The sequence below is a fragment of the Pseudorasbora parva genome, chromosome 14 (assembly GCF_024679245.1).
Source record: "Pseudorasbora parva isolate DD20220531a chromosome 14, ASM2467924v1, whole genome shotgun sequence".
Classification (NCBI taxonomy): Eukaryota; Metazoa; Chordata; class Actinopteri; order Cypriniformes; family Gobionidae; genus Pseudorasbora; species Pseudorasbora parva.
The window spans coordinates 11,141,352-11,164,265 of NC_090185.1; the positions used below are offsets into that span (position 1 = coordinate 11,141,352).

Sequence of the window (22,914 nt, forward strand, 5' to 3'; positions counted from 1 at the left end):
CTTTAGGCATAATGGATTTTACTGTACATTATATCGCCCTACACCACACTTGCCCCTAAACCTACCCATCACAGGAAACATTCAGCATTTTTACATTTTCAAAAAAACATCATTTAGTATGATTATAAATCCATTTACATTGTGAGGACCGCTGGCTGGTCACCACAATATAGGTGATCTCAGGTTTATATAACATTGTGAGGACATTTGGTTGCATTTTTTGTACAGTATGTGTGTAGGGACATGACAGCTTGTAGAGAAAAGGTGTGTGTTTAGCTATAGGTGAAGGGCTTCTTCTCACTTTTGTGAAGAACTTATCTAATCAGAAGTTCAAACAAGATGTGAAACTTTGTTCGACACAGAGAAAAACACAAATGACGTTCATGTTTAACCACCATTCAAATGTTTATTTTCTAAAAGTCATCTCTCTTTGTTTTGTTTTGTAAAATGAATTAAAACTTCAATATCAAGGTAAAAAAAAACATGAACATTGTCACATTCAAAAGGTTGTGGATCACAGTGAGAAGCTTTTTTTATTTCTTTTACACTTTATTTTGCATTAATGATATATGATTGCTTATTAAAATGGTCATTCGAATTAAGTGTCACCAATGAGAGACATCCAAAATACAATACATTAATATAAAGTGCAGTTGGTCCGAGAGGCACAACTAGAGCTAATCCAGTTACAGTTATGTATTTCAATAATTACAATAAAGACACAATACAGAAAGAATAAGATAAAGTGCAATCGGTCAGTCAGTGTCACAGATCTCATCCAGTAAAACAATAATAAAAAGATTTACAATAAAGAGACGATACATTCAGATAAAGTGCAATCGGTCAGTCAGTGACACAGACCTCATTCAGTAAATGCCGCTAAAGTGTTTTGAGTCTGGATTAGAAAGTGGTTACTCTTGAAACTCTTCATTGTAATTAATTAGCATATCTGAAATGGTTTGAGGTCCTAGGCCATTGAGTGGTTTATAAAGAAGGAACAATAGTTTAAATTCATTCTGAATTACTATAGAGTCCTCACGCCATCGGTGCGCGGGTCCTAATAACTGAAAACCATTTATAATATAATTTATTATCTTCACCAGCTGAGAGAACTGTCTTTTTTGCATAAATAAGACAACACAAAAAACAAAGAGGAAATGGCCCTCGCTGCCGTGCCATGACACCAACACCGATGTAAATTTAGCAATTTATACAGCAAACAGTCATAAGATGAAGAAAAAGTGTCAGCTTGTAGTGTAGAAGCAATTCACAGTTCCCTGAGTTCACGAATCATCTACAGTACATCATTCTCCTGTAATAAAACACAGATTCACACAAAAGACATGAACAGGACTGATGATTCAGTTACACAAACACAAAAATACTGACACTTTGAATGTATTTCCAGATATTTGAGGACATGCCACTTTTAATTTTGCAGCTGTATTCTCGTCCTGTGTGAAATCTACATGAATCTTTCCTTAAATAATCAGCAAAATGCTCTAATAAACGTCCAAAACACCTGCTCTCTCAATAAAACTGCACTTTTTGTATTTATATTTATTTTGTTATTATTATTAGTTTATCTTGGAGTTAAAGGGATAATTCTCATGAAAATTTAAATTCTGTCCTCATTCACCCACCCTCAACTTTTTCCAACCTGTATGAATTTCATTTTTCAGCTGAACACAAAAGATGATATTTTGTCAGTAATCAAACAGTTGATGGACCATTGACTATTTTTTCTGACTATGGAAGTCAATGGCTGCCGTCAACTGTTTGGTTACCAACATTCAGGATTTTCATTTTTGGGTGAATTATCCCTTTAATTTGTCATTATGAATTTTTTTTTTTGTAATTTTTTTTTAAATTTTAAAGGGCCAAAAAAAGTTTACATTTGTTGGAACCTGATCTTGGTCGTAAAACCACACATTAATCATTTTAATTATAGTTTACAAATGTATCTATACCACTGTACATTTAAAGATTCACTTTTCACAATAAATCTCATATTTCTTGTTAAATCAGCTGTATGTAATACTCACATTCTGTGGTACGGCTGTACGTCTCCTGTGGCGATGATAGTAAATCACAGCAGCAGCTAGAGCAGCAGACACCAGAAGAACACCAACAACTATTCCTACTACAGCAGCTGAAGACAGACCTGAACCTGGAACAGCTGAAGACAGATACAATATATTAGATTTACAAATACACTGAATATGAACTGTTTTTTTTATTTAGAAATTATACTCACCATCACCAGTTACAGTAACACTGAATCTCCTAATTCTCCTGATGCTGCTGCGACGGATGCTGCGGCTGCTGATCTCTAGTTTATATTCTCCAGAGTCTGAGGTTTTAGTGTGTGTGATGGTCAGAGATCCAGTCTGATGATCCAGCTTCAGTCTGTCTCTGAATCTCTCTTTACACTGATCATCTGCACAGATCTGACTCTGATCTCCAGTGATTTCAGTGATGAGAGTCTCATTAAAATACCACGCCATCACATCATTTGTGTTTTTCATTACAGCGGGATCTAAAGTGACAGATTCTCCCTCCATCACTGACTTTCTCTTCACTTCATCTCGATCAGCAGCAGAAACGCCTGAAACACAAACCAACAGATGCTGGAGGATCTTTTTGGAAACAATCTACACATGAGAGAACTGTGAACATAAAAGTGACTGCACAAGCCCTTTCTTTCAAACTTTAGGGTTTAAAAAGCAAAAGTATCTATGTTTTGTGCTTAAGAACATAATTCACATCCTTATTTTACATCAAATCCACATTTAAACAGATAAAGGATGTGATAAGAGATGGTACGACTAGAAACGATCATCTACAGGTCATCTCTGAACTGTTTATAAACTGAGATCATTCTACATATTCCACGTTCACAGCAAAAGAGATTATCTACATACAGCATGTGAATTAAAATGGAGGAACAGAGAAAAAAACACATCTGAACGTCAGCGCCAAAAAAGAAAAAACTATCACAATAATAATGTGATTAGAACATAAATAATCTGCTTATGACTTATGACTCACCATGGACAGTAATATTAAAGATCTTTTCTTTGATGCTGTTGCTGATGATCTGTAGTGTATAGAGACCAGAGTCTTCAGTTGTGGTGTGTGTGATGGTCAGAGATCCAGTCTGATGATCCAGCTTCAGTCTGTCTCTGAATCTCTCAGTACCTTCATTACACTGAACATCTGTGCAGGTCTTATTGATATCTCCAATGATTTGAGCGATGCGGATTTTATTGTAATACCATTTAATATCTACTTGTTGGCTTGTTTTAGAATCGGTGTTTAGAGAGACTGAATCTCCCTCCATCACTGACACTGACTCTTCATCTGCTCCAGACACACCTGGAGAAGAAATCAACAGATAACTATAAGCCAAATTTATACAACAGGAAAGATCATAAGGATTGTAGGTTGAGAAATCTGTCAGGATTCATAATGTAGGCCTAACGCATGCAAACAAACAGCAGAAGATCATTGATTTACACACACTCATCAGACAAACACACACAAGTCTCATGGATCAACTTAACGAACACCACACACATTTTGATCCCTTTCCCGATGCATATTTGCTCATTCATTCAAAGTTTTATAGACCGGGCAGGGTTGCCAACACTCACGCATTTGGTGTGAGACGCTTTCAGGCTCTGTGTCACGCTCTCACGCTGCCCAACTTAATCTCACGCCAAATTGCCAAACCTGCTTTTGATATTAAACAAAGCTAAGCCTTTATTATTATTATTATTATTATTATTATTATTATTATTATTATTAAGTTTTAATGCGAAATACCAACCTTGTACATTTTCTTTAAGTAGTCAAAAAAACTTAAATGTCACGTTTGTCTACTACTAAAAAGAAACTAGGCCAAACTACAACCTTTGGTAGACGTTTTATTCAGGTGTTAAAATAACGTAATCTGCACGTTGGATAAAATTACAATACCATATGCCAATTAAACCTCCAACGAGTTGTTCTGTTTGTGTAAAATATCAGCAAAATAACAGTAACATTTAAACACTGAAGTGATTCAGTGACTGAGTAACAGACGAGACTGATATGAGAGCATTCGATATTAATGTGAATAGCCTATAGGCTACTTTCAGTGGTATCTGTTCATTTAACTGATAGCCTAGCCTAGCTATATTAGCTATTATATTATATAAGCTTTCATTCTCATTCCATTTACAGTTGAATGTAGGCATCGGCTGCACTATCCACTATAGCCTACGTTATCAACTTTCGGACATTATATTGATCAGAATGTAACATTAATATTTTAATTCTAGATGTATGTATTTATGTAAACGACGCGCAATTGACACATGACGTGTTTAATGTGCGTGCGCGTTAAACATTCGAGTTGCTTTCAAACTGGAGCGGAAGGAGTTACCATAGAAACGGGGGTGGCGGCTAGATGTCCGACAACAAGCAGCAAAACTCTGTCTGTCACTGTGATTGTCACTAATTTCAGGTAAACTGTCCCTAAAATTACACATATAATACATACAAATGTTCCTGACACTTTATTACACTCTTCTGTTAAATATTTACTTTAAAGAAATGGTTTAGTATTTTTGGAAAAAATCCGTTAGCATTTAAACCGATAGGCTAACTATAAGAGGTAACGTACTTGGGCTAACTATAGCCTTGAGCTCTTATTTATGGAAGTTTGGGCTTTTAATCACTTATTATGTGTAGATACGAGGTTTTGTAAAAGTTTTGTAAATGAATGGAAGGAACTTTACATTTATTATTTAACCAAAAAGTTTGGACTGTACAGTTAATCGGTGACGTCACTCATATGAGCTATTTCAAACATTTTTGATCTTTCATAGTAAACAAGTAACTTTATTGACCACATATACCATGCATCTCTGTTTTTCAGACACTGGCCAAAACGTGATTGGTTGGAGCGAGAACGTGCTACGATTGGTCAGCACGATATGACTGTAAGCATAATCTTACGCCAACATATACATTCAACATATACATACAAATGAGGGCCAATGAGTGAAATGTGTGTAGTATAAATTATTAGTTCTACATACAGTGCCCTCCACAATTATTGGCACCCCTGTTTAAGATGTGGTCGTGGACTTCTAAAAATTCTCCCTTTTTTTAAAACAACATAGAACCCAAATGCAAAAAAAGAGAAAAATTCAACTTTTCATTTAAGCACATTACTTTGGTGGTAAAAAAAAAAAAAAAAAAAAGGAAATTTGAGAAAAAAAAAAACTTGAAATCATGTGTCCCACAATTATCGGCACCCCTAACAATTCCTCTGAAAAATTTAATTTATTTTTTTCTAAATATATTTTTCTGTAGTTGCTAAAGTTGGTCAGGGTATCTAGGAACTTTTAATTAGTAATTCATGAGTTCCTGCTTCCCTGGGGTATAAATATGATGTGACACGAAGTCCTAATTCTCTTACCCATTTGTCAACATGGCAAAGACAAGAAAAAACACACCATTCAAGAAAGGCAGATGTGTGTCGACCTTCATAAGTCAGGCAATGGCTACAAGAAAATAGCCACTCGCCTTAACTTCCCCGTATATAGTCAGAAGAATCATTAAAGGGGGGGTGAAACACTCAGTTTCAGTCAGTGTCATGTCAATCTTGAGTACCTATAGAGTAGCATTGCATCCTGCATATCTCCGAAAAGTCTTTATTTTTTTTATAATTATATAAGAAAGATGCGCTGTTCCGAGTCTTTCCGAAAAAAGCCGAGCGGGTGGGGGCGTGTCGTGTGAGTGGAGCTAAATAATGACGTGTGCAGCAGCGCGCTGCAGTGAGGAAAGTGATTCGCTCTGTGAGGAAAGTGATTCGCTCTGTGAGGAAAGTGATTCGCTCAGTGAGGAAAGTGATTCGCCCGCCGCGTGAGGAAAGTGAGTCGCTCTGTGAGGAAAGTGATTCGCTCTGTGAGGAAAGTGATTCGCTCAGTGAGGAAAGTGATTCGCCCGCCGCGTGAGGAAAGTGAGTCGCTCGGTGAGGAAAGTGATTCGCTCAGTGAGGAAAGTGATTCGCCTGCCGCGTGAGGAAAGTGATTCGCTCAGTGAGGAAAGTGATTCGCCCGCCGCGTGAGGAAAGTGAGTCGCTCGGTGAGGAAAGTGATTCGCTCAGTGAGGAAAGTGATTCGCCTGCCGCGTGAGGAAAGTGAGTCGCTCTGTGAGGAAAGTGATTCGCCCGTCGCGTGAGGAAAGTGCTAATACAGATCGACCGCCGGCCTATCAGTGGGTAAGTCAGTAGCTACTGGTTATATCACCTGTTTAGCATCCTACAAGCCAGCGCTTTGATGGGCGTAGCCTGTTGCTTTCGCTCTCTCCCTCGCTCTCTCTCACGCGCTTCCGATAGAATTGTCCGTAAGGCCCATACAAGGAAATTCCGCCCCCACTAACGTCAATGGGAACGCATGATCTCAAAAAACTTGCCGAAACTTATGACTAACCGGAAGTAGTATTTTTGACAAAGAAATACTCCCATCAAACGTCCACCTTAACTTTTGAAACTTTGTCTATGTTTAGTATGGGATTCCAAGTCTTTAACAGTGTAAAAAGATCAGTATGCATGAAACAGCATTTCACCCCCCCTTTAAGAAGTTTAAAACAACTAAACAGTGACAAACAAGGCTGGAAGAGGTCCCAAGTTTATCTTGCCACAACGCATAGTGAGGAAGATGGTAAGTAAAGTAAAAAAAATATCTGGAGTTTGATAAGCGGTAATGGGACTTCAACTGGGATCGTGTGCTTTGGTCAGATGAGACTAAGATTGAGCTTTTGGCAACAGACACTCTAAGCGTGTCTGACATAAAACAAAAGATTAGTATGCCGAAAAGCACCTCATGCCTACCGTGAAGTATGGTGGAGGATCTGTGATGCTGTGGGCTTGTTTCTCTTCCAAAGGCCCTGGGAACCTTGTTAGGTTGCATGGCATTATGAATGCTTTGAACTACCAGGACATTTTAAATAAAAACCTGATGGCCTCTACCAGAAAGCTGAAGATGGGTCGTCATCACCAGGATAATGATCCAAAACATGTGGCAAAATCTACACAAAAATGGTTCAGCAGTCACAAACTCAAGGCCCTCCCATGGCCATCCCATTACCCAGACCTCAACCCAATCGAAAACCTGTGGGGCGAGCTAAAGAAGAGACTGCATAAGAGACGACCCAGGACACTGTGATCTAGAAAGATTGTGCAAAGAAGAATAGTCAAAGATCCCTCTCTCTGTGTTCTCCAATCTTGTGACAAAAGGGGGTGGAACAAAGTATTAACATCAGGGGTGCCAATAATTGTGGGACACATGATTTCAAGGTTTTTTTTTTTTCTTTCCAAATCTGTGATTTTTTTTTATCACCAAAGTAATGTACTTAACCGAAAGGTAGGATTTTTCTCTCTTTTTTTTTGCATTTTAGTTCTATGTTGTTTTAAAAAAAGGGAGAATTTTTAGAAGTCCGCGACCACATCTTAAACAGGGGTGCCAATAATTGTGGAGGGCACTGCATGTTAATGTGTTTTAATATAATCGGCAACAGCCAGAGGTAAGGCCTACAGGTGAAAAGTAGAAAGTGTTAGTATAAGCTGAATATTCACTTACAGAAATATAACCTGTGACTATATGACAAATTATAAAGAGATCTAAAAAGACCACTTAATCTATTTTTCTTTCTGTAGTTATAATATAGTTTTTATATTAAATACAGTTTTCAAAGATAACAGTAAAAAAACAACAGTTTGGTAATAGCATGTGTAAAGTGAAGCACCAGTTTGGACGTGATAACGTTTGTTGGAAGAAGGATAGGATTAGGTGGTAAGGTGATATAGACTTTATAAATACGTTTCTGCAACGCTGTGAAAAAACATATTTATAACGTGAAAAAAACTATGTGTCACAATGATGTAGGCTATTCATAGAGGTAAACGCAAAGCATTTTGGGCACAAACGGCAAACGGGCGCCAAACGGCACAAACGGGCGCCAAACTTCTTATTTGCATGGAGGAAGAACAGTGTTCAAGATGCCGTTTCCCTGCTGTGTTATAAACTGCAATAGTCATTCTCGCAATAGAAGTGGCATATAAAGCTTAAGAACGGGATATCATTTTATCGTTTTCCAGCGTGGAAAAATAATAGTAAAACTAAGCCATGTTTCCGAGGTGACAAAGGCGATGAATGGCATATAGCAGCATTAAGGAGGCCCAAGATTACCTTCGTAATAAAGTAATATAACCAATAAAACAATTGATTTTCTTTTTTTCCCCCATCTGAGTGTAAAATCACATTTTCACACAAAAAGTGCCTAAAATGCACGCAGGAAGCACGTGTGGAGTATTTGAACAATAACGAGTATGTCAGAAAAGAAAATGAAGAATAAAAAAATATCTGTGGAAGATTTTAGCAATTTAAACTTGTTTTGATTATTCAGTTTGGGTGAAAGTATGGTTATGATTATAAAAAATAAAGTAAACTAGCCAGAAAATAGAACAAATTTTCGTTTAGTGTTTAATACTCAGACAGGTAAAGGCTCGGTCTGCAGCTGCTGTCACGGTGTAAAGCGAAAGCACACTTTTGATGGACAAAATAAATATAATACATTTATTTATTATCTATTAAATACGTAGGATAAAAACGTTATCACGACCTTTTCTAACGTGATAAAAAAGTTTTAAAAACGTTGATGTGTTTGCTGAGATATCGTTAACAAATAGAGAGACTGTAACATAAAAGTGTCTTACCATTCACACGTAAAAACAATGAGATCAAAATAAAGAGAAACTTCATTTTAAAAACAAAAATGCAGGGGAAAAAAAGTTCTTGTTCCTCCTCAGCGTTACGACCGCATTTCATTCATTCTAGAGGTGAAGAGGAAGTGAAAGTATAGTAATAGTAGAAAAGGCGCGCCAAACACTGATTGGCCAATCCGGTTCCACCCCCAACAATTCATTCGCTACAATTGGTCGCATCTTTCAAACCGACTAGAAGGCGGAACAACATCTAACGTGCGTTTTACGGACTGACCGCTGATCAATGGATGCGACACTTGTTGTGAGAACAGTTGCCTATTGTATTGCACAGTGGATGAAGCAGGTGAACCACTGCACGTTTTATATGATTGTACGCACAAACTCACATAGTTTCCCACTATATTACAGGTCAATCAAATATGTTGTTAATGTACTCACTGACTTCTAGGCTGAAATAGTGCATTGTTCAGTAATTTCAGTGCATTCATTCAGTTTGTGGGTGTGTGTGTGTGTGGTGTAGCTTATAGGTCGATATAATTCGTTTTCATAATATGTGTTTATGGGCAACTTAAACTTTTTTTTTTTTTTCAACTTAAACCTTATCAAAGTGTCACACTCAGACTTAAATGCTGACCAGAGCTGAAGCTAAACTCAAACAGGTAAGTTTATTTGCAGATACGGCCAACAGGTAAGTGATGATATTAGAGATCATTAAGATTAGATCTGTGCTTTTGACTATATTGCTGACTTTGAGGATATCACAGAATATTTGGAACACACACACACACACACACACAAGAATGTCTGGTTCTCTATTTTTATGGGGACTCTCCATAGACGTAATGGTTTTTATACCGTACAAACCGTATTTTCTATCCCCCTACACTGCCCCTAAACCTACCCATCACAGGAAACATTCTGCATTTTTACTTTCTCAAAAAATCCTGTATGATTTATAAGCCTTTTGAAAAGTGGAGACCGCTGGCTGGTCTCCACAATGTAGGTGATCTCAGGGAGATCCTCCTTTTACTATCCTTATGGAGACATTTTGTCCCAATATAATATAAACAAGGGCACACACACACACACACACACACACACACACACACACACACACACACGAGGGAACAACATTGTCAATTCAAATCAAGGCAGACACAGTCAAAAAAAGGTGAAGGCTCATTTTAAATTGATTGCAATTTATTAAAAGTTTACCTTAATAATGACCTTGATTAGTAAGTCTAGAACTGACTTCTGTTCTGTTCGGTTTACTAATGACAATAAGGTAAATAACCCACAAGGTGGCAGTGTTGTGTTATAGCAGGAGATCAGCGACAGTGATATTCTTCTGGTGAATATATGGCACATGTTGCTCCAGATATGAGACATGCAAATCAAGATGCAACACGTTAATTTAATTCTGTAAATCCTTACTGATTATTATTTTTTGTTTGGGAATTAAAGCTAATACAATTTAGCATGCAAATATCAACACTTTATTTATAGAAGGAGGTGGAGTGACAACTCTATACAACCATAGCTAAAGACAATGACTGGCAGACACTGACTGAAACATGCGGATAGACACAGATGCCTCATTAACGGCTGTTTCTTCGGTCTGCTATACGTCACCTGTCCGCTATTTTGGAATGGTCAAAGCCAGTCCGTAAAAATTCGAGAGCAAGTTGACGAATGTCTGCACATGTGTAGTTTTGTTCTGAATAGCATTGCATTAAAAAGTTAGTTCACCCAAATATAAAAATTCTGATATCATTTACTCACCCTCATGTCATTCCAAACCCTGTAAAACTTTCGTTCAACTTCAGAACACAAGTGAAGATATTTTTGATGAGATCTGAGCGCTTTCTTTCCCTCCATTGACAGTCTATGCAACCGCCACTTTGACGCCATAAAAAAGTTCATAAAGAGATCATAAAACTAATCCATCTGAATTGAGCAGTTTAGTCAAAATGGTCTGAAGAGACGTGACCACTTATGATGAACAGATTGAATTTAGGTTTTTATTTACGTATAAACATTTATTCATCTTGAGCCAAAGGTTCCAGTGATATAAGAGTCAGTGACAGACGGTTTTGTAGTTTTTTACCTGGATCATCATTGAGATTCCTTTCTCTGTTGTGATGTTTGCTGCACGGAGATGTCCCATTGTGGATACTGAAATATCTATTATTGCCACACCCTACAAGTCAAAGCTGATACTGTTATAAGTCTTATTTTGGAAACTATGTCTTTGGATGGACATTATGCTGAAATTTCACAAAGTTAAGCAGACGTTCACACACAGCATAATATATGGACTTCAATTGAGGCGTTTCAGGGAGGTCTGGATCAGTGTTAGGTCTAGGTCAAGGATAGGTCTTTCAAGGTTGCCTGGAGAGGAGAGATATCCAAAGCACATCAACTGACCACCGGGGTTCTTCAGGGCTCAGTGCTTGGACCTCTCCTCTTCACCATTTACACAACATCATTAGGACCCATCATTCAGGCACATGGCCTCTCATATCATTGTTATGCTGATGACACACAGCTCTACCTCTCATTTCAACCAGATGATCCAACAGTAGCTGCACGAATCTAAAGCTGTCTGTCAAACATCACCTGCAGCTCAATCTAGCAAAGACTGAGCTGCTTGTCTTCCCTGCTAATCCAACCATACAACACGATTTTACCATCCAGCTGGGTTCATCTTTGATTACTCCTTCAGGGTCGGTCAGAAATCTTGGAGTAATCTTTGATGACCAGCTGTCTTTCAAAGACCACATCTCAAAGACAGCTCGGTCATGCAGGTTTGCGTTGCACAACATCAGGAAAATCAGACCGTTCCTTACGGAGCAGGCAACACAGCTTCTTGTCCAAGCCCTGGTCATTTCTAGACTTGACTATTGCAATGCGGTTCTGGCTGGACTTCCATCTTGTGCAATCAAACAGCTGCAAATGATCCAGAACGCTGCGGCACGGCTTGTCTTCAATGAACCCAAAATGGCTCATGTCACACCTCTTTTCATCTCTCTGCATTGGCTACCACTCGCTGCCCGGATCAAATTCAAAGCTCTGACTCTTGCTTATGGATCTTCCACAAGCTCAGCATCCGCATACTTCGACTCACTCCTACAAGTCTACACCCCCATCAGAAGCCTTCGCTCAGCTAATGAGCGAAGGCTTGTGGTACCATCACAGAGAGGCATGAAATCCCTCTCCAGAACCTTTTCTTTCATTGTTCCTGATTGGTGGAACAATCTTCTGTCCTCCATACGCACGACAGAATCACTCGCTTAATTCAAAAGACAGGTAAAAACTCATCTCTTCCATGAGCACTTAATCTTATCATAAAAAAAATCTAAATCTTCCTCTTCTACTTTTTATTTTTTCCCTCCCTTTTCTGATTTTTGCTACTCTGAAAAAATATCAAAATCTTTGTATTTAGGGTTTTTTTGTCTCTTCATGACAGAATGCTTCTGTACTCCTCAGTTGTATGTCACTTTGGATAAAAGTGTCTGCTAAATGCATACATGTAAAATGTAAACTTTGTTCTCTTTTAGATAGAATGAATCACTTTTGTGGGTGATTATATGAGCTTTGTAACTTATTTCTTACAGATCTTACACATAGATACATTACGTATACATTACAGAGTCCCATATTATGCTATTTTAAAGACTCCTAATGTTGTTTTGAAGGTGGCCTACTCTGCTCTGATTGGCCAGACAACAAGTCTGTGGTGATTGGTCTACCTTATACTGCCCCTGCCCCCATGGAGGTCTGCACACTGTATTGTAGTTCCCCAAAGAACACACTTTCAGACATGAAACCATAATACAACTGTAAACCATACATGTATTCTTAGGCAAGTTTATTTTGTCAATCTCAGACACTGACAGACAAAAAAAGGGTATATATATATATATATATAAAAAGGGTGAGGTCAAAAATAGTTGAATAGTTCAGGGTCACAGAATGAGTATAAAAGGTGATGGATATACATACAGTCTGCTGCATACATCTTATTATTTCACATAGTATACATAGTATATGATATTTTCACTGTTTGATTTGAGAGAATCTTTTATCTATCATTGAGGGTTTCAGTATTTTTCTCACAGTGAAGCTGCTTTAGTGTGAAGCAGAGGTTAAACCGTTAGAGCAGAAATGGAAAAAAGCCCTTCAACCGCATGCTATTCACATAAACACACACCGCAGACATGCATACACAAACAGACATGAAACATTCACACACATGCTCATGCAGAAACTGTTTGTCCAGCCAACAGATCAAACCACGTCTCTGTACAGATATAAATAAATGAAAAAATGAGACCACAGCAGGGTTCACGTTGACTCCTTTCGATGAGTATTTTGCATCTACGTTTTGCACTTGGAGATGTACACAAAGTCTCAATTTGTTGAGGCTTTAAAGGGGTAGTTCAGCCCTTCTGTCAAGAACCACAAAAGGAGCATTTAAAAAAAAAAGAAGTCATGCTCACACTTGTACATATAATTGGTTGTGAATATAGGGCACGTTTAAGCTTTAAAAAAAGGCGTGAGACGCTATTAGCACCTCAGTTCAAGTTGTGAGAGATCAAGAAAGATGAACAAAAACATGACATTAAATACAACACCTAGAAATACCACAAAAGTACCTTTGCACTTTCTTCACTGAGTGAAAAATCACCAAACCAGAACTTTTGTCGGAAGACAGTCAGAACGATGTGAACATGACAACTTCTCATTACAACAAACACATCAGATATACTCATCTCAGAGAATGTTGCATTTTATTCATCTAGCTACATATCTCACGGCTTGTGTGCTTTTTCTGTGCGAGGCGGCATGGACATTGTAGTCTCACGAACATGCACACCGTGCAGCCTTGTAGAGAGGTCAAGAGTTACATTATATAATACATTAAAGGGGTGGTTGCATGCCATTTCACCTTTTTAACTGTAGTTAGTGTGTAATGTTGCTGCTTGAGCATAAACAGTACCTGCAAAGTTACAGCGTTGAAAGTTCAATGCAAACTGAGATATTGTCTTTTAAAGTTATGGAAATTTATTGCCTACAAAAATGGCTGGTTTGGACTACAACAAGCTTCCCAGGTTGGTGATATCATAAACCCTTGCTAGTCACCTCAGATGTGACGTCTGCCCATAATGAGGGCGGCAGTGGCTCAGTGGTTCATGTAGGTTGTCTACAAACCAGAAGGTTGGTGGTTCAATCCCCGGTTCCACCTGACCAAGTGTCGAAGTGTCCATGAGCAAGACACCTAACCCCAGCTGCTCTCGACGAGCTGGATGGCGCCTTACATGGCTGACATCGCCGTCGGTGTATGAATGGGTGAATGTGAGGCAAAAATGTAAAGCGCTTTGGATAAAAGCGCTATATAAATGCAGTCCAGTCCATCCATTTAATGGTAAGGGGCGGGATATTTCTGGACAACCTGTGCTTGGCACTTCAGCCAATAAAAATACATGAAACTACATTTGGCCATCTAACCCAAACTCGGTCCTGGAGGGCCCCTGTCCTGCAGAGTTTAGCTCCAACCCCAATCAAACACACCTGAAACAGCTAATCAATGCCTTTATAGGACTTAGTAAGACATTGATTAGCGTGTTCAGGTGTGTTTGACTGGGGTAGGAGCTAAACTCTGCAGGACAGCAACCCTCCAGGACTGAGTCTGGATACCCCACGTATCACAAGGTATCATTCTGGACTCCTTTTAGGGTTCACAAAAGAAAGAAGGGCATACGGCATTTGAACAACATCAGGGTGAGTAGCCTAAATGATGACTTACTTTTCATTTTAGGGTGAACTGTCCCTTTAACAGTCAGACATGAAGATGCTCCATGCAATGAGCCATAATATTTAGAGTCCTTCTTGGGCCCTATTTTAACGATCTGAAACGCAAGTGTCAAAGCGCGAAGCGCAAGTAACTTTGTGGGCGGGTCTCGGCGCTGTTGCTATTTTCCCGGCACAAATCTAAAATGGGTTGGTCTGAAGTAACTTCATTATTCATAGGTGTGGTTTGGGCGTAACGTGAATAAACCAATCGGAGCGTTATCCAACATTCCCTTTAAAAGCAGGTGCGCAAGTTCCATTATGGATTGCTATTATTATGGCGAATTTACCAGGCGCACGCCAGGAGCGGTTCACAGCCGAGGAGACTGATGTTCTTGTAAGAGCAGTGAAAGACAGAGAAGTTGTGTTGTATGGGGATGGGAGAAACCCACCCGAAATAGCGTCGGTTAAACAGGCGTCGGTTAAACAGTTTTTCCTGGTTCTTGACGGACAAACCAATTTGTCAGATGTCCTTATATACATACATGTCTTGCCACTATTGGACAAACAGGTCTGATCCTTAATTACTACAATTAGCCTGAATAATTTGTAAGCTAGATTTATGCCTATTTTTTCACATCTTCGTGGCACACCACAATGATTTCCGTCATCTCATGTGTTAATATTTTTTTAGTGTAACAATTTATGATTTGCAAAAATAACTGTTGCATCTGTGTAGATGAGCAAAGTGTATGCGCGTTGTGCACGCTATACATTATGGTCAAGCATGCGCCCTTAAAATAGCATAATGAACAACGCGCAACGCGCCACTGACTTTAGAGTAGGTTTTTTCTGGTCAGTGGCGCAATTGTTTAATGGAACAGCAAAATAGCACCAGGGATTGTTTGCGCCGGAACATGTCTCCTTTTTTTGCGCTGAAGCGCCCAGGGAGCGCAAGTTCATTCACTTTAGTTTAATTCTTTAAGAGGCTCAGTATACCTCTCAGAATGATCCTGCTGTATGTCTGCTGGGATTTCTTGATCATACTCAGAGTTAAACGAGAGCAAAACTGAAAAATATCCTGCTGAAAATTGAAATATTACGCTTTTGTTCTGGCCAGAATTTGTGCTACATTCATTGGATAATTCGTAGGGATTCTCACCAATCCCAGAACTCAAGCAGAGACTCAGACTCTGAGGTTGGCTCAGGAGGTTCCTTGTGAAATGATCTTCTGAAGTAGACTGAAGTTTGATCATCTCATGGAGATAGCGACATAATCCACATAATCCTCCTCTTTGACTTTCTGTAAAAATGCAGATAAGATTAAATATTTAAAACAAGGTAAATACATTTTTAAAAGTCATGGTCTTTGTGTAATAACTGATCATCTGTTATTTGAACATGAAGCATCTTGAGGAAACGCCATCAAACATCTTCATTTACTGTCTATCAGTGGTTCTGCTTCCATTGCCCATCATGTGGTGAACCAACATAGTGGGAACATTGTTAATCTTCAAAAGGAAACACATTTCTCTGAAATTAAAAATAACAGACCTGTGTGACCCACTTTTTTGTGGGTTTTGCAAAAGATCTCACGACTTTGTGCAAGTTTTGTGGTCATCATTATGTGGTATCGTTTTCTGCTAAACGTGTTGGCATCTTGTGCTCCAGAATTACTCAATTTAAATAAGCAAAAGTTGATTCTGCCTAAGGGCACTTGCGCCATGCGCTTAGATCATTAAAATAATGCCCTAAATGTGAAAATGAAATACTACTTCATAAGTGTTTATTAGTGTTTAATGCTCTGTTAGAATCAGTTTGTTAAAAAAGTGTGTGGTTATCATTGTGCTGGCGAGTGCTTTGGTTGTGGACAGCTATGATGTCTATGGTGTGTGTTACTTTAATTAATGAGTTTCTTCCTCATAATGAATGTAATTATCGTGTATATATGGCATGTCACTGTGCTGTTGCTAGCTAAAAGTTAACTGAAGCATCAATTTAGACAGTGTGGAAATGTTTTCCTCAGTTTATTTAAGTTCATTGTACAAATCATTGTTTAGTGTATGTCATGTTTACCAAGTGTTACAGTTCTCTATAGTGTTAATACACTCACTGGACACTTCATTAGGAACTGTACATCTGTTCGACTGCTTGTTAACACAAATAGGTGACGGAGAAAGGGGTCAACCTGGTGCTAGCGAGGTGTACCTAATAAAGTGGCCGGTGAATTTAAGGAGAATTTTAGAGTTCACCTTGCACTTTCAGTGTTTCTCAGTTGCTTTAACAGAAACTAATAAAGTTATTTATGTAGAACATTAAAATAATTGTAGTAAATTGTATTGTTTATGTCCCAGTTGTATTTTTGATATGATGATTATGCCTTTTATAAATATGATATGGTGCTACTGGTGTGTTTGTAAGTGTGTGATTAGAGACGCATCTAAATCTTGCTGAAATGAGAGACACTCAGAGAATAACACTGTAAAAAATTATTTAGAAAAAAAGTTACCTGGTTGCCTTAAAATTTTGAGTTCATTGAAATTAAAATTTTGAGTTAATACAATGAACATTTTTTGAGATTCGACAACCTTTATTAAAAGATTATTAAAAGATTTTGTAAGCATATTGGGTAATTATGTGTGTGTTATTTCTGCTGATGCAGTGAAACATGCCAAATAGTGCTATTTTCATGATTTATCAATTTTTTATGTGGTTCAGATACAAAAATATTTTGAGTTTCTATTTATTAAACTAATTTCCTTCATTGTATCAACTCAAATTTTTAATTTCAATAAACTCAACATTTTAAGGCAACCAGGTTACTTACTTTTTTAAGTTAAACCAACAAAAACCACCACAAATTTTTTACAGTGAAATGATCTTACCGATTTCCGTGTGTTTCTTTTGTAGAACACTGGTTCTGCGTAAGTGACATCTGCACGAGTCTCAGCGGTTTCTACAATAAAAACAGATGCAGTAAAACAACAAAACTCAAAATTGACCTTTTCTTTTTCATCACAAAATATGTTTTATTTTGATCAAGGCTCAAATATAAGCATTTACACACACTTATAGGTGCAGTGTGCAGTATTTATGAGGCTCTACTGACAGAAATGCAATATAATATACATAACTATGTTTTCAGTGGTGTATAAAGACTTACATAGGCCTAATGTACCGTTAAGTTTTTCATTACCTAAGAGCGAGTCATTTCTATCTCCATACACCGCGGGACCCTTTCAGTAAACTCGCCATTTTGTGCCGTCATGTTTCTACAGTAGCCTTAATGTCTTTACAGAGCAGTATTCACTCTCTGCTTTCTCCGACGATGACATTTTTGGCCCCTGTAGCTTCTCTATGTGCTTCGAAAGGGAGGGTATGTTGGCCGGTTGCAAATCACATCATTATTCATAGAGATATTCATTATTCAGTTTGCATCTTGTGATTATGTTCATAAATTAGAGAAAGTTGTTTTATTACTGAATTAAGGCAGATTTGCATCTCTGGATTTGTATTACAGTGGGTTCTATTTCACTCTTGCTTTTGTGCGACAAGCAAAGAGCATGAATCAGTGTCCTTATGTGCGTATTTATTCTAATATGAGTATAATCTACAGAAGTTGCCAAACACAATAACTACACAAGTCAGTTTGGTAAAGGAACCAGAGGCTGTTAACAGTATCATTTCAGAACCTGTTTCAAGGTTTGCGTTCTCTAGACGCCGGGCGGATGAGCTGCCAGACCGCATTGAGAGTTTTCTATTTTAATTGAAAATGGTGTTGTGTAAGTGACCCCAAAGTTAATAACCAATGATTTTTTACAACGGAAATGAATCAAAAACAATCTCTCTTCCATCAATTCCCTATTATCACTGTAAAGCTGCTTTGAAACAATCTGTATTGTGAAAAGCTGTATATAAATGAAGCTGACTTTACAAAATTACAAGAATAACTGATTACTCAATCAATTAATCAATATATTTAAATATTTAGAGTATATTTTGTATAATACTTCAGTATTTCGGTAGATAACTCTTGCCTTCTTGATCTTTTTTTCTGTGTTTCCTGCAGATCCAGAAGATCCCAAATCCAGCAACAGTCATCAGAGGTCCAGCAGAGATCAGCACTATCAGAGAGACTGACACCGAGGGGTTTGAAGGCTCTATGGTGTTGTAAAGACAAAGAGAAACAGACATTAATGTAAGTGAACGTATCAATCTGATCACAAGACAGAGATCAGCTCAGTAAATGATCACTGCCGTACCTGCACATGTGTGACAGAGTTGAGTGATGTCGGGATGTCTGGTCTGGTTGCTGATGGGATTGTTCAGCACACAGCTGTAGGTGTTTTTATCCTGATATTCCACCTCCAGAGGTAGAGAGAGACTGATGCTGAGATCAGACACACTGATGCTGGACAATAAACTGTTTCCTTTGAACCAGGAGAGAGTCACATGACTCACATTCAACACTGATGAACACACCAGTGAACATGAGGATGAGGATGGTGATGAACAGTTTGAAGAGTTACTGCTGATGACAGGAACAGGCAGACGAGCTGGAGAACATGAGTGTTTACTGTGTCATTTCAATATTTAAATATAAAATAAGAGTATGTGAAGGACAGAACAAATTATCTCTACTCACCGTAGACAGAAACTCTGAATGTTTTTGATGACGATTCCTTTACACTTATCTCTAGTTGATAAACTCCAGCGTGTTCAGTTGAGATGTTTGTGATGGTCAGAGATCCAGTTTGATCGTCCAGCTTCAGTCTGTCTCTGAATCTCCCATCAGGAACATCAGATGTGGGGAAGATTTGTTTCATTCTTCTGATTCTAGCTATCAGAGACTTTTCAGCTCCAAATGTCCACAGTATATTGATGCCGTCGTCTTCAGGCATTTCAGTAACATCCGTCTGTAGAAGAACAGAATCTCCCTCCATCACTGACACTGACTCACCAAACACACCTGAAGAACATGAAGAGGAACAGATTACGACTCCTGTTGGCTTATAAAGCCTGAAATCAATTCTAGTTAGTAACATGTAAATGTGAACTGAAGACGATCTAGAACACCAGCAAAGATAGAAATTGCTAGGGAGGGTTTGTAATTGGAATTCTTGAAATTAACATATTTAAAAGAACAAAAGACTCCTGAGATTTGAAAATTACATTCAGTGTAGAAATCGCCATATTGTCCCATAACGTATATTTTTATGACTATTCCAAGCACAAACAGAGACCAGAATCCAAAGTTAGTTAATGTCACAATAATGATTCATCTGATAACAGCAGGAGAAAATATCCTGATTCTAACAGTAGCAGAAGCTTTATTACCCTGAAACGGAAAGAATCATGTTGTAAATTTTTTTTTATAACTTACCCATCAGACTCCACCAGCACACACAGAGCAGAACGTGCATGTGAAACATTGCCTTCAAAAGTCTGACCTACAATTCACTGAAACATGTTCATCTTATGTGTGAATCCTCCTCCCCCAACAGAATCTCACCACCTTTCTCACACACACACACACACACACACACACACACACACACACACACACACACACACACACACACACACACACACACACACACACACACACACACACACACACACACACACACACACACATGTTGGTCTATGTGGTTTACAGGGACTCTCCTCAGGCGTAATGAATTTTTAATGGAAAAAAACTTTTTTTTATCCCCTTACACTGCCCCTGCCCCTGCACCCACTCATCACAGGAAACATTCTGCATTTTTACATTTTCAAAAAAAACATAATTTAGTATTATTTTAAAGCTATTTGAAATGTCCTCATAAACCACGTTTATGTTGTAATACCAGTGTAATAGCCATGTAGTTATACAAATTTGTGTCCTCATAAATCACATAAACAGGCACACACACACACACACACACACACACACACACACACACACACACACACACACACGTTGTGTTTTTGTTAATTGTGGGGACTTTCTTTAGACGTAATGGATTTTACTGTACAAACTGTACATTCTATCACCCTACACCGCACTTGCCCCTAAACCTACCCATCACAGGAAAAATTCTGCATTTTTACAATTAAAAAAAATATATCATTTAGTATGTTTATAAATCCATTTACATTGTGAGGACCGCTGGCTGGTCACCACAATATAGGTGATCTCAGGTTTATATATAGTGAGGACATTTGGTTGCATTTTTTGTACAGTATATGTCAGGGGACATTACAACCCAGGTAGTTGCCAGACTGCATTAAATATGTAAAAGTAGAAGAGTATTGTGTGAATATTAGATGCATTCAGAAGTATTTCAAGCCTAAGAAAATTAAGCCTAAGTAACACTACAGAGATTTTACGATAGTTGTATATATTTATTCAGTTTTTGTGTATGGAAAATTCAAAGTACAAAGTAAAAAGCATCTGTTGTCTCACTGTACAAGTTACATTGAAGTTTAGCTTCTGAGTCAGACTGAAAGTCACTGCGGTCGGTTTTCTTCAGAGATGTTGTTTGATCTGTCGGGTGGACAGACAGCTTGTAGAGAAAAGGTGTATGTTTAGCTATAGGTGAAGGGCTTCTTCTCACTTTTGTGAAGAACTCTTATCTAAGCAGAAGTTCAAACAAGATGTGAAACCGTTCGACACAGAGAGAGAAAAACACAAACGACGTTCATATTTAACTAATTTTGAAAAAGTCCTCTGTTTTTGTTTTGTAAAATGATTTTAAACTTCAATATCAGGTAAAAAAAACATGAACATTTTCACATTCAAAAGGTTGTAGGTGGATCACAGTGAGAGGCTTTTTTTCTTTTACACTTTACTTTGCATTAATGATATATGATTGCTGATTAAGGCCCCGTCATACACGAAGCCAGAGCTTTCCCAATCCGATCTTTTTTTCCCCTCGTTTCAAGAAATATCTGCGTCCACACAACATTATCGAAACCGACTAAAACGATGTAGTTTGCATGCCAGGCCAGTGTGTGGCGCTGTAATTCTGCCACAGAAATACACTAAAAACGGAGAAGAAGAGTTGTGGCTAGAAGGGGTACAGCAGTGGTCGGAGGTGAGGCAAAATCTCACGATAAAATAACAATAAATACATTTGCTACTTAACAGATGTGTTTTATTAACGCCTACACCTACCCCAACCCAAAACATACCCTTACAGTAATGCAGATACGGTAATTAAATGACGCGATATTGATGTGCGCATACCCAGTGCCCGTAGTTGTATCCCTTAACTCTTCACCGTGCTGGACACAGTGTGATCACATCACCGTTTCAGAAAATATACGGATTCGCTGTACACACGAAAACGGAAGATGATCGTTTTCAGATTTATCCACTTTGGGACCCGGTTTCAGAAAATATCGGATTCATGCTTCTAAAACGGCGGATCTGCTCCTGGCCCCGTCCACACGGAGACGCGTTTAGCTGTATACGTATACATTTTGTACCGTATCAGTGTTTCATCCACACGGATCCGCCGTTTTAGAAGCATGAATCCGATATTTTTTGAAACCAGGTCCCAAAGTGGATATATCTAAAAACGACAATCGACCGTTTTCGTGTGTACAGCGAATCCGTATATTTTCTGAAACGGTGATGTCATCACACTACGTCCAGCACGGTGAAGAGTTAAGGGATACAACTACGGGCACTGGGCATGCGCACATCAATATCGCGTCATTTAATTACCGTATCTGCATTACTACATTCGCCGTTGACGTCAATGGGAACGCTCGGTCCATTTCTTTTACTGTCTATGGCTATACCCCTTCTAGCCACAACTCTTCTTCTCCGTTTTTAGTGTTTTTCTGTGGCAGAATTACAGCGCCACACACTGGCCTGGAATGCAAACCACATCGTTTTTAGTCGGTTTCGGTAATCTCGTGTGGACGCAGATATTTCTTGAAACGAGGAAAAAAAAAAGATCGAATTGGGAAAGCTCTGGCTTCGTGTGGACGGGGCCTAAAATGGTCATTCACTTAACCTGGAGTTCTTCAGTGTGGAAAAGTGTAGTGCAAACATACATTAATACATGTTCATTGGTAGAAAAAAAGTCATACACTGTACATCTAGGATGGCATGAAGGTGTGTAAAGGAGAAGAGAATGTTCTCTATTGGGTGGAGTATTTCTTGCGTCTCAAACCCGTCCTGGAGGCCCCAGCACTGCACATTTCAGATGTCTCCCACATCTAACACCCGATTCAATTCATTATGCAGCTCATTAGTAGAGACCAGATCTGAATTAAGTGTCACCAATGAGAGACATCCAAAATACGATACATTAATATAAAGTGCAAATGGTCCGAGAGGCACAACT

General features: G+C 38.4%; 2 protein-coding genes across 2 annotated transcripts; both read right to left on the minus strand.

Annotated features, from left to right (window-relative positions):
• Positions 1 to 601: 601 nt before the first annotated feature.
• LOC137040078 (uncharacterized) lies at positions 602 to 8,870 on the minus strand. The gene is made up of 5 exons (XM_067415493.1): positions 8,771 to 8,870; positions 3,052 to 3,378; positions 2,258 to 2,608; positions 2,046 to 2,179; positions 602 to 1,312 (listed from the first exon to the last, which is right to left on the minus strand). The coding sequence occupies exons 1-5, from the start codon at positions 8,814 to 8,816 to the stop codon at positions 1,295 to 1,297; spliced, it is 876 nt and encodes a 291-aa protein (XP_067271594.1). The 5' UTR covers positions 8,817 to 8,870; the 3' UTR covers positions 602 to 1,294.
• A 6,954-nt stretch (positions 8,871 to 15,824) lies between these two features.
• On the minus strand, positions 15,825 to 19,515 carry LOC137039720 (SLAM family member 9-like). Its single transcript, XM_067414995.1, has 5 exons — positions 19,218 to 19,515; positions 18,835 to 19,128; positions 18,610 to 18,732; positions 17,458 to 17,528; positions 15,825 to 15,875 (listed from the first exon to the last, which is right to left on the minus strand). The coding sequence occupies exons 1-5, from the start codon at positions 19,513 to 19,515 to the stop codon at positions 15,825 to 15,827; spliced, it is 837 nt and encodes a 278-aa protein (XP_067271096.1).
• Positions 19,516 to 22,914: the final 3,399 nt, after the last annotated feature.

Bases quoted from the DNA above. Each gene is read 5' to 3' on its own strand.
- LOC137040078 (XM_067415493.1), bottom strand. From the start codon at position 8,816: ATGAAGTTTCTCTTTATTTTGATCTCATTGTTTTTACGTGTGAATG. The intron at 3,379-8,770 runs GTAAGACACTTT...TTTCTTCTCCAG, and splicing joins ATTGTTTTTACGTGTGAATG to GTGTGTCTGGAGCAGATGAA. The intron at 2,180-2,257 runs GTGAGTATAATT...ATCTGTCTTCAG, and splicing joins TGTTACTGTAACTGGTGATG to CTGTTCCAGGTTCAGGTCTG.
- LOC137039720 (XM_067414995.1), bottom strand. From the start codon at position 19,515: ATGGAGGGAGATTCTGTTCTTCTACAGACGGATGTTACTGAAATGCCT. The intron at 19,129-19,217 runs GTGAGTAGAGAT...CATGTTCTCCAG, and splicing joins ATTCAGAGTTTCTGTCTACG to CTCGTCTGCCTGTTCCTGTC. The intron at 17,529-18,609 runs GCAAGAGTTATC...TTTTTATTGTAG, and splicing joins CAGAAAAAAAGATCAAGAAG to AAACCGCTGAGACTCGTGCA.